At 41.4% G+C, this 12434-nt stretch overlaps 1 protein-coding gene across 4 annotated transcripts in view; it reads left to right on the top strand.

The window, feature by feature from the left end:
• Positions 1–12434, top strand: part of CACNB2 (calcium voltage-gated channel auxiliary subunit beta 2) — a 303174-nt gene that overhangs the window by 46757 nt on the left and 243983 nt on the right. For all 4 annotated transcript variants that reach the window (XM_053259773.1, XM_053259772.1, XM_053259771.1 and 1 more), the window contains exon 2: positions 5794–5886. In XM_053259773.1, the coding sequence (XP_053115748.1) occupies positions 5794–5886 (93 nt within the window). The remainder of the gene's footprint in view (positions 1–5793; positions 5887–12434) is intronic.

The following is a 12434-nucleotide window of genomic DNA, read 5'->3' on the forward strand; positions in this document are numbered from 1 at the left end:
AAGAGATCTTATAATGAAATGCACAAAACCCACTCCCTGACCCCCCCTAATGACAACTGCAGCCTTATGTGTACAGTAATTTAGAGATTTGTCAGAAAAATTGGCTCCTTGCCCTCTAATTCGATCACTGTCCTTCCTCTGCTGCTCAGGCTTTCCTCTGGCTATTTTCCCCCTTCCCTGAATGTGAGTAACTCCTGTCAAGAGAAAAATGAGTGGGCAGAAGCAATTGGTGGGGGGAAGCATAGAGAGGGAAAGCTTCAGTCCTGTCTTTCTGACAGTTCATGTTGCACTTTACATTTCCATGTTACATTTGCATTATAGTTTTATCAGCTGTGGTGGTGCAGTGGGGAAGCAGCTTGCCTAGGGAGCAAGAGGCTGTTAGTTTGAATCCCCATCTGTATGCTTCCCAGACTATGCTTAGTATATTTGTAGTCATTTTATTGGGCAGCAGCGATACAGGAAGGTGCTGGAGTTGGATGCTCACTCGGCAAAGTGACAACGGCAAAGGCATAATCTCATATTGTATGGGATAAACGCAATAGGATACCACTCCTGTATTCTACCAAGAAAACCACATGGCTCTGTGGTCTCCAGGAGTTGACACCAACTCAAGGGCACAATCTTTCCTTTCCTTTAGATAATTGCATTGAACCAATATTTATAGCTGTGAGCACCTTTATATACATACTCAGGGGCAGAAAAACCATTGGGAGAATGGGTTCAAAGAACCCAGGCCGCGGCAGATTGGGCCGCGCCTCGCAGCCCTGACATGCCCCCAACGTCTGATGTCAGATGCAGGGGTGCTGGTTTAGCTCCTGAGCGGGGCCCATGTGGCCTCCGTTCAAGAGTTAAATGGCCGCTGCATTCACAGCGTGGCCAGGAGTGGCTCCTTCCTGTCTTTAAGGCAGGGAAGAGCCACTCCTGGCTACACTGTGAATGCAGCACTAGCCCCAGTCTAGCGCCCGAAGGGGTCACATGGCCCTTTCAGGGGTTAAATGGCCGGTGCTGCAAATGCAGCACCTGCCGGACTCCAACTCCCCAACAGAGCTCAGAGCTTCATGACTCTATGGGCATTTTAATCCAGTTTCCACATTATAGGTATGCATATAAACACATTTTGAAAATAGGACTCAACGTTTTCTTTCCCTAGCTTTTACCTGACTTTGCTTTGAAAAAGACAGACATATATGCCAGTGAATCAAGTGATAATTTCTCATCAACCTTTCCCCTTCTTTGTAGTTTAGGTGACTTGTCTGCCGTCAAGTTTTTTAATGCCATATACGCATTTCTTTTATATTTACCTCCCTTTGTCTTCCCCCCCCTCCAAATATATATATTTATAAAAGGTTTCAAACTCTCTGGAGAGGGAGGAGGTAATATTATGACATCTTGCAGAGGAGCCAATCAGTGCTGTGTACCTCCAGCTTATGTTGCACAGTGGCAGAACTGGCTTAATTGAACTTGTTCTTTGAGGTATCAAGAAAATCTATATAATTAATTCTCCAAGACATGCAGCTGGGGATGCGTGCTGGAACTCTTGCGAGAGTGGCAGCACCACTCGCGAGAGTTCCAGGCTTTGGGCAGGTGGTGGAGCCTTGGTGTGGAGGAGGCATCAGGAGGCGGCTGCCTGGCGGGCAAAAGATGAGGTGGTGGAGAACTAGGGGTGCAGATGTTCTGTGCCCGGTCAGCTAGTAGTAGTAGTAGTAGTAGTAGTAGTAGTAGTAGTAGTAGTTGTTATTATTATTATTATTTTTACATTTATATACCGCTCTGTGGTGAGTTGCTTCTGCAGCAGTCCACTGCTCAAATTATACATGACTGTGTACACCCCAAGTTCAATATGGGCAGTCATCAATATGGACCAAAAACTAGCTGAAGTCAGGAGAGACTACTGTCTCTTAAGGAGTGGAAAACACAGAGGAAAAGTTGCAAAGCTAATTGATCTGCTGTCAGACAAGCAGGACAAGTCTGTCAATGCAATCTGCCAAAAGAGTTTAAACAGCAGCTGTCCTGAGAGCCAAACAACATATGCATTAAATGTGTGCTTTGGTTGTTTTTTGTTTTTAGCCTACTTTCCAGTAGGCTTATGAGATCACCCGGCATTCTGTCTGTGTGTCTGTGTGTCCGTGTGTCCCCCTCCATCAACTTTGCAATGCCAGGACCAATATGAACCAGATTGGGTGCAGTTGAGGTGTCCCTATGTGTCCCTACAACAGTGTAGTTTGTGATGATGTCATCCACCCCGATCCAAGATGGCAGACATGTAAACTTTTGAGGTGCAAGTGGTTTAACTTGTGAACCACTTAACCAATTTGAAGCAAATGTGCTACAACTGTAGGGACACATAGGGGTGCCCTAATGGTGTGCTGTGTGATGATGTCATCTACTCCAATTCAAAATGGCAGCCGTGTGAACATCTGAGGTGCAAGCAGGCTAATTTGTGGACTGTCTAACCCATTTGAACCAAATTATGTACAGTTGCAGTGAATGACACACAGGGACACCTCAATGGCATAGTTTGTGATGATATCATCCACACCAATTCAAGATGGCAGATGCGTAAACTTTGGCAGCACAAGTGGGCTAACTTGTGAACCGCTTAACTGATTTGAACAAAATCTGCTACAGTTGTAGGGACCTCAATGGCATAGATTGTGACAATGTCATCCAACCCAATTCAAGATGGCAGACATGTAAATTTTTGAGGTGCAAGTGCACTAACTTGTGGCCTGTTAAACCAATTTGAACCAAATTTGATACAGTTGTAGTGAGTGACACACGGGGACACACAATGGTGTAGTCTGTAATGATGTAATCCACCCCAATCCAAGATGGTGGATGCATGAACATTTGAGGTGCAAGAGATCTAACTTGTGGACCTTGATTTGAACCAAATTTTGGCCAGTTGTAGAGACGGTGCAAGGAAAGTAGGCTGATTATTTCTTACTAGAACAACATGTTTTAAATTAAATAGCAAGTGTAGGGATGAGTTTGCTCAGAATCAGGATTGCAGCACATAGCAAAGAGGTATTCACTTCTTTTTGTCTTATGTCACAATCCTGATGAAAATACCTCCCTTGAAGCTGCTAGCTTTGTTGAAGGAATATCCCATTTTAGTCCAAGATATGGGAGAAGCTGAGGTGATACAAACCTATGTACTTATTTGAATGATTGCTGTAGTCAAGACTTCTCAAATCCTGAGTTAGCAAATTTTATGAATTAAGCCGTTCTTGCTAGTATAATACAGCAGTTGCAGTTCAACAGACTTTATTAATCAGTGCTTGTGTTTGCTGTGATTTTAATACTTTGATTTTAACCTTTTGTAATCATTTTTGTTATTTGTTAAATATATGTTCCAGAGCTAAATGAAACAAAAAAAGTTCTCAGACTGGTTGTCACACACACACACACACACACACACACACACACACACACACACACAATACACACACACACACACACCACTACACACACACACCACTTTTCAACCAGAGTTCCAAAAGCATATTACAGTGGCTGTCATCCTCCACTGTGCTGTGACAATGGAAGAAGTCCTGTGGCAGTGCAAAGAGATTAGAAACATGCTGTGTGATCCAGTAACATGGTGGTGGGGAGTAATTTTCACTGCTCTTTCCTCCTTCCTAAAGGACTATTTACTTGCAGGAAATGTCTCTGAGGGTTGTGCTCCTTAGGAGGAAGGAGAGAGCAGTGAAAATTGCTCTTCTCATTCCCCAACACAGCTTCTGGGCTGAGGAAGAGGAAAGAAACAAAGGAAGAAACTTGTTTCCGGCCCATTTGTGTCCCTGAAGGGAATATATCAACAAGAAAGCAATAAGTATGCCAAACTGCCATCAACGGTTCTGAGGTAAGCTGGCTGGCTGGCTGGAGATGCAGCCAGAGATATGCAGTACTTAAAGGGGAAGAAGCCAGCTCTCTGACATCTCCCTCTGCTGCAACCTGGGGGAATGGCTGTGAAGGGATAGACGAGGCTATGAAAAGCACTCTGAGAACTTTTAAAATTGAAAAGCAGTATATATAACAATAATAATATACTTCTGTAATAATATTTGAAAAGCAGAAAAGTTTGTATAAGTGGATAAGGTGAGTTGGATAAATAAGCTGTCATTCTTGTTCATGTGGTTAAGTTAATAGTGGACTTAAAACAGTTAACCTGAGAAAATCAGTTGTCTTTTCAATGATAGTTCGTAACCACAGAAGTCATTATCCACATGGAAAGTATTTCTGTATAGAAAAAACCCCATAAAATTCTGGTGTAGCTACTTTAAAAATGCAGATTTGGCACTTTCCCTTACATTTGGTATAGTTTGGTAAGAAACTATACCAACTGTATTCCTACTGAGATACGATCCTCCCCATCTCTGACAATTTTTAGAAAGCATTTGAAAACCCACCTCTTCACCCAAGCTTTTTCAGTTCTTTAAAATTTGAAGGTTTTAATTTGTGGATGATTTTTAAATTGTTAAATTGTTTTAAGTTTTTTGTATATGTTTTAACTTGTTTTATGCTGTTGTTAATCACCCAGAGACAAACGTTTGGGGCGGTGTACAAATGTGATAAATAATAAATTTAGGTGGATCCCAATATCTTTGGGGATTCCATTCCTGCTGATTTCAGTGGGTAATGAAACTGCAGATAATGGGGCATACAGATTATGGCGGTGGGGGTGGGGTGGGGGTTAGGTTCCTGCAGGGCAAAAAAATGCTTGAAAAAAGGTTAAACATGGGAGAAATCGGGGGGGGGGGAAGTGCCAGGCTGTAGCTAGGGGAGAGGGGGCCTGTGTTTGCCCCACTTCTCAGCAGCCCCTCAGAGTGAAGAAGAAAACAGGGAAAGGTGGAGCTGAGGGGCCCTTGGGAGCTGAGGGGCCTGGGGTCTTTGAACCCATCCACTCAATTATAGCTTCACCCCTGGAAAGTGCCATACCATGCTCTGTAGGTGCCCAGTAGCCCAGATACTGTATTTTGCTGATTCTTCCACAAAAAAAATTGGAAAAATGCTTTTTTAAAAACACAAATGAGCCACAAAATGGCTTCTTTCTTCAAAACGGTAGCCAGAAATGACCTCGGACATCATTTCTGGCCACTTGGGAACCACGGATACACAATTCTTAACCCTTTCCTTACCCACATATACCAAGGTTGGATCTCAGCTGCCTGACCGTGGATAGGTGAAAAGATGATCGTTGGGACCGCATGTGCTGAAGTCCACCTGTGTTGTTAAAACTACTTTAAGCAATGAAGGAATTATGCCTTTTGAATGTTTTGCTCATTGATAGTAATAAGAAGATTTCTTTGGATTTGTCTTTTTTAACATTACAGGCATTGTGGAAATCTGAAGCATAGTGTTGAATTTGATGTGGATATGTGAATGAGCAAAAAAAATAACAGAATTTGAGTATATTCTCTGTAGTTGAACCTAGGTTGAAGAATGCATTCTCTCTGGGTTTAAGAGGTTTGCCATTTCCAGAGGCCTTCAAGAGAGCCAATTTCTTCAGTCTGGCTTTTAATAAGACTTAAATGATTTTAATTGTTTTTAAAATAAGTTTAATGCTAATGTATTAAATGGTTTTATTTTATATTTTATGTTAATATTTTAAATGGTTTTATTTTGATTGTGAACTGCCTTCAGCCATTTTTGAGATGAGCAGTATATAAGTGAAATAAATACATAAATACCTTCACCAAGCAATGATCATGTTTTGCATATTTATACTTTATCATATATACAAGCCTAATTGCCAGATAATCTAATGCTATTTTAAATTTGTTTTATCAGCCTTACAGCAAAGGTGCAAGAAGGAAAAACAGATTTAAAGGCTCAGATGGGAGTACATCTTCTGACACTACTTCTAATAGTTTTGTTCGGCAGGTAAGTTACTTTTTTCTTGTTGTGCTGTATTAATCCATAACTGAGAGCAAAAGCAATAGAATGTAATTGTTCTGGTTTCTGGTGACAAATTAAATGGATCCTTTCAGGATTCTGAGAGCTCTTGATGTTGTTCTGAAGAAAACATCTATTGATGCATCCCATGAAATTTGAAAGCTTGTATTTATACTCACAGTTGTATTAAAGTTGGCTGATTCTGTTTGCCTCTGTGCTTCAGCTAAAGAATGCTGAAAGCTAGTTTTTTTTGTTATTGGCTCAGTAATCAGGAATATATCGTTCTTGTGATATGTGGATTTGGAATCAGACCTGGCTTTTCTTTAGGAGTGTTCAAGAAGATTGAGGCAAGGTGCTGAAATTGAACATGAGTTTCATACGAGTTATAGCTCCTTGCAAATAAGGGAAGACTCTGCCTCTCCCACCATTCCTCTGTGTTTGCTACAGGGCTGGAGGGAAACGTAATGTCTGCTTTTACTTTCAAGAAGCTGTGGAGAAAGCAAGAAATAGAGACATTTTCCCTGATGCCTGTGTGTTCGCCAGAGCTTCTGGCAAGTTAGAAAAGACTCTGTCTCCAGATTGATTGATTCCTAGAAAGCTAGAGTTGGGGTCTTGTCTCAGGTGCAGGAAGTTTTAAGGGATGATGGAAGTTTGTGGGATGGGTGGGTGGGTGGGGGGAATGCCAGCTTGTTCTTGCCTTCTCTTCTGCTAGCAGGCATGGAGGGTTTGAGGTGGAGATGGGGTCTTGATCACTTGTGCAGAGTGTTAAGGACGGAAACGATGGGAGAAATGCCTGCCAGTCTGAAGTGCTGTGTGAGAGATTGTCAGAAGCAACTGTGAGTCTTTTCTTGCAAATGGACCAAGGGGCTCTTGCCCCAAGTCACCTGGCGAGTGGAATGGTTAATGTCTGTCTACAGACCTGCGTAGAGGAATAAAGAGCTGAATTACCAATCCTAGCCTTTGGTTTCCACTTTTGGTGGCAAGACATGGTCTAGCTAGATTTCCATGGCTTGATAACTTCCACTGCTATAACAACAGAGGGACCTGCTGCATTGTTGGGCCCTGAGCATTGTTTCCGAAATCAGTGGAAGACTTTGGAACCTGAGATGATTATATCATGCAGTCACTGGAATTATTTGTCTCTGCACTTGTAAGTCTGGGTAAAGAAGAAACTGTAACTGAGGGCCAAAGTCGACATTACTCAGAGTTTTGTGCATGGCCCTCTGCACTCTTTCCCCCCACAAAAGCAGCCTTTGGGACCTGATCTAGATCCAGGCCATATTGTAGGGATAGCGGGGCACCAACAAGTGTTCCCTCGTGGAACAAATAACAGCTTGTGAGATATGATCAGAATTGGAGCAACTATATGAAGAATTGACCTTCTCCTCTCTGCTGCACCAGTGATTTGCACACCTCCTCCCGCAACTGCTTTTTAAAAGAAATATTCCTTTTTAACAAATTAAGCAATAGAAAGAATAGGCCAGATTCTTAGTAAATGAAAAGTTGCAGAAGTGTTTTGTAGGAGAGGATACAAAGAAGTATTGCTGTTTTAGCATTAAACTGACCCTGCCAAATTTTGCAGCCCTATAAAGAAATACTTTGTCAAGCATGTTTTAAAAAAATAAAATTAGTCACTTAATTCTTTATATTGCAGGATTACTTTTTGTGTACAGTAGTAATACTTGAAATATGTCAGTCTATTGTGTAGTCTGCTCTGTGATAAAATGTGGTATTGAGAATAGTTTGTTTTTGTTTGTCATTCAACCTACTGGGATAAATATTGTTATTAAAGTCCTTTCAATTTGAAAATAAAGGTGTGTGTTGCCAGTTTGATTGCCAGCTGAAAGTGTTTAAAATTGAGTTGTTGAGAGAGAGAGAGAGAGGATATTCACACGAGGAAGCAAAACTGGGCTAAGGGAGCCCAGCCCGGTTTTACACGCTCGTGTGAACAACTGGGATCGGGCTCAATCCTGGTGGCCACACAGTGGCAAACCTGCCAAAGTAGCCTCCATGTTACATCCTTAGCTTCTTTTCTTTGATCATGTGTCTGCTGCAGCTGCTTGAATATACAAGGATGCAACTTGTGTATATCCTATCCATGCATGGTCAGCTTTCCCAGTAAGTACCTCACTGTATAATTTGACTGTATGAAGGCTTGCACTAAGTTGAGTTAAATTCCCTACATTAAGTCAAAGTATAGTCACAAAGGGTGGTAGCTATCTTCACAGGAAATCTGACAATAGATTTACTGGTGGTGAAGGTGTGTGCAACCATAAAACTGGTAACAACTTACTGCGTTCGTAAGCTTTCAATATGGATGATTTGACAAAACAGTTAACTTGAATGTGTCCCTTTGCCTGATGATAGTTTGTTTGTTTATTATTTATTTAGCATATTTGTATGCTGTCCACTACTGAAGTCTCTAGGTATTTACAACATTAAAACAAACCGAGAAACTTTAAAACAATTTAAAACATATAAAATGCAAATTAAAATAGCTACCCATAAATAGCTACTAGGGATGTGCAAACAGGTCTGATGCCAAAAGGTTTCAACACTGAACTGGTTATGTTAGACATTTTGGGGTTGAACCGAACCACCCCCTGTTCAGTCCAACCCTGGACCCAATCCTCTTGGCCATTCGGGGGTTTCGCGAGTCAATTTTCCCCCCAGTACTTATCCCCTCCTGGGGGTTTCTCCGAGGCCACGGGGTGTGTGTGTGTTTTCTGCGGAGGTTCCCCCTCCCCCGCTGGCCTTCCTTGTGGCAAAGATCGCCTGGTCTGGACATTCTTCAGCCCTTTCTAGGCCTTTCCTCCATCATGGTAGCCATTTTGGTGGCCTCCGCGCATGTGCAATGAGCCCCTGTGTGGCCGGGTCATGACTCAGGCCATGCAGAGGCCCACTGCACACATGCAGCAGCCTCCAAAATGGCCACTGCGAGGGGGGAGGCATGGAAAGGGCCGAAGAACTTCCGAAACGGGTGATTTTTGCCATAAGGAAGGTCGGCGGGGAACCTCCATGCTCCCTGTGGCCTTGGAGGAGCCCCCTGGAGGGGATAAGTACAAAAAAAAACCCCCTGCAACCCCCCCAACCGAACCGGGGGGGGTCAATGGGGGGCACAACCGAACTGGTCCAGTCCTGTTCAGGTCCAGTATGGACTCAAACAGAACCAGGCCAGCTGGTTTTATGCACACCCTTAATTCTACTTGTTGGAATTTCTAGTATTGTATAGCTACATTATTGTTAGTAAGAGTTTTCAAAGTACAGATCAAGCAGCTAAACTTGTTCAAACAAAATTACTTGGATAAAATATGTAAAGCTGTTGTAAAGCAATTCCATATGCTGTTGATACCTTATATGTATGCAAGTTATACATTTTCAGGCTTTTGTGTTCAGGTTTTATTTTAAATTGTGATGTTCAGGGGAAAAACCCAACCTTTTTTCATAATCACTATTGTAAGGCAAGATTAAACTATGATGAAGACTTAATAGTTGCTTTAGATTAATACATTCAGAGTATTATAAATCTAGCCCCTCAGCCTTTAAATACTGGCTGGGTGCCTGTTATACTGTGTTCAGTCAAAAACAGAGCAATAAATAATGGCAAAGTGAATTTATTGTTCTTGTGGTTTTCTATAAAGGCCTTTTCTGTCCTTAGGACCTCTTCACACATGATGAATCACTTACATGGATATCATTCCTAAGTAGGAAAGTGCATGTATCTTGATTTGTACACTGCTGTGTGTGACAATTAATTTTGTCACATGTACATTTGGTTGAAGCTCTAGGTAGCAACATACATGGGATCTTGAGAGGGTTAAACCTTGAAAACTGTATGCTGTGCAGAACACATAGAAAACTAAGCCTACTCAAATCATATCTGTAAAAATAAAAAGCACCCCAAAAACAAACCTTGAGGGACAATACTGGAATTAAAATGAAATTAAAACCTGTGTTAAAAGTTTGCCATATATGAAGTTGCCCTTTGTGCAGCTTCAGATTAGATTTTGTTAGTGGTGTTGATGAATGGGTGGTATCCATAACATTCATGTAAAAACAAAAAACTCTGAGCCATCTCTCTCATAGGGTTTTCAAAGAATGTCATAAACCATACATTATATTAAATATAAAAATGCAGTTTTCTTTTAAAATCTTGATTGCTTGCAGAAGCAATCTGTAGCAAAATAAAAAATTGTAAACTAGCCTACACCCTTTCCACATATTGTTCCATAGTCCACATACAGCAAAAGTTCAAATTTCCCCACACAATTCAGGCACTTTTAAATTCAAGGAATAGAGATAATTTGTTTTTGTTATCTCCACTGTCCACTTCCATTTTCATGTCAGCAGGAAAGCAATTAAGAACGTAATACTGAGGTCAGATTGTCCCCTTGGCAGTAGAAATGCACAGAAAGTGCTAACATCCTCCAGACAGTACTAGAAAACAAAACAAATTGAAGGTATTGTCTTGCTATCTAGTCAAGGGGAAATGAACCATGTTGTAAAAATTGTCTGTATGTTGGAAGGCAGCTGCTGAGAAGTAGGGAAATGTGTTCTAGCTATACTTTAATAGCTGTCAGACATACTGTCTGACATACTTGTTTTCATCTCACCTTAGTAATGTTGCATTTGCGCAGTTTGCATAGCGTAAGAATAAACCCATTCTTTCCAATTGGATTGCTCATGTGTAACACAATTTGCACAAATTTTGCATTTGCACAACTTGTGTAAACGCATTAATAATAATAATAATAATAATAATAATAATAATAATAATAATTATTCAATTTCTATACCGCCCTTCCAAAAATGGCTCAGGGCGGTTTACAAAGAGAAATAACAAACAAATAAGATGGCTCCCTGTCCCCAAAGGGCTCACATTCTAAAAAGAAACTTAAGACACACACCAGCAACAGTCACTGGAGGTACTGTGCTGGGGGTGAATAGGGCCAGTTACTCTCCCCCTGCTAAATAAAGAGAATCACCACGGTAAAAGTTGCCTCTTTGCCCAGTTAGCAGGAGTACTCTTGTGCACTATGTCAGCCAATATAATTTAATGTATGAATTTAAAACAGATCAGTATGACAACTGGAGGGAGTTTCATGCCATGGTTATGATTGTGGTGATGACAGTATTAGAACTAACAGTGGGATAGATGGTAGTGAATTGTCTCAACTCTGTTCTGGCTTTGGGCAGAGGGCATATCTAGGGAAAATAGAGCCTAGGGCAACCACTGAAATTGCACCCCGTCCGAACATCGGACACCCAGAGGGAATGGTCATTTCTGGATGTTGCCAGGGGGACTGTGCAGAGTATTAGTCTTTGGCCAAAGCTTCACTTGGACCCAAAAAATAATTAGTCGGGGAGCCATACTTGGAGCTGATGAGGGCTACCACTAGCCTCCAGGTCTTACATTGAAGAACACTGGGCTGTTCTTAAAGCTTCATCTTAACATTTGTATGAGCAGCAGTGCTGATGAGCTATCAATTGCTTCTTTCAAAACTGGGACTCTCTTGGGGCCAAGAAAGATGCAATGCCACTGAATCCCTATGAAGTTCAGTATAGTATAAAAAGAAGCTGAACTTGCCCATTTAGCAAATTCTAAAAGGGACACCATTTTCCTGCCTCTCATTCCTATCCACGATTAAAAGAAAAAGGACCTAGTCCAGAAGGATCGGGTACATAATTTTGACTTTTTGCTTCACATTTGTATGTTCCAAGAGCCATCAGTGTTCAAAGGTAATGAAAATAAGCAGATTCTCCTGGTGTGAATAGCCTTCCTTCAGAAAGACAAAGACAAAGACAAAAACAAAAACCACACACACACACACACACACACACACACACACACACACACACACACAAAGAGCAGTTTTATCTTGTAGTCTACTGATGCATTAATAGTTTTCAAAATCTAACCAGGATTTTTAACCACGATTTAACCAGGATTTTTGCATAGACTTGCGGTTTGTAAAATAAATTTGACCTGTTTGTTCAAAGCCGGAAGCATCTGGCAGTGCATCACTCACCATCTCAAGGCATGGGGCAATTCTCACCATCTCAAGGCATGGGGCAAGTACAAATGCACTCTGAGAAGAGAAACCAAAACAATTCAGCAAACCTTATAAACCCTGACCTAGAATCTAGTGACATGAACTATAACATAGGGAATGGCCTTCATGTTATAAAAGGAGACAAGAGCTGAACAGCTAGACTGCTATGCAGTATCTGTGCAGAACCAAATATGCTGGTCCATATCCATCCCATTGGAAAGACATTAAAACCCTATTAACATAAAAATTGTCTTGCTAGATCAGACCAAAGGTCCATCTGGCCCACCACTCTAGCCAGGGTCCAGAGTTACATAAGGGATGAACAAAGGTTTGCATACTCCAAATGGGATGATTTCAGCATTTTAAAAAATTTCCTCTGGTCACTTGGAGTTGCACTATCAGATACTCATGAGGATCCTTTGTCTTCACTATCTTTTTATCATAGTAGCGGAAGGATGTTGCATTAGTGCAAAGCTGGTTGTA

Source organism: Hemicordylus capensis, chromosome 6, assembly GCF_027244095.1.
Source record: "Hemicordylus capensis ecotype Gifberg chromosome 6, rHemCap1.1.pri, whole genome shotgun sequence".
In the NCBI taxonomy this organism is placed as follows: domain Eukaryota; kingdom Metazoa; phylum Chordata; class Lepidosauria; order Squamata; family Cordylidae; genus Hemicordylus; species Hemicordylus capensis.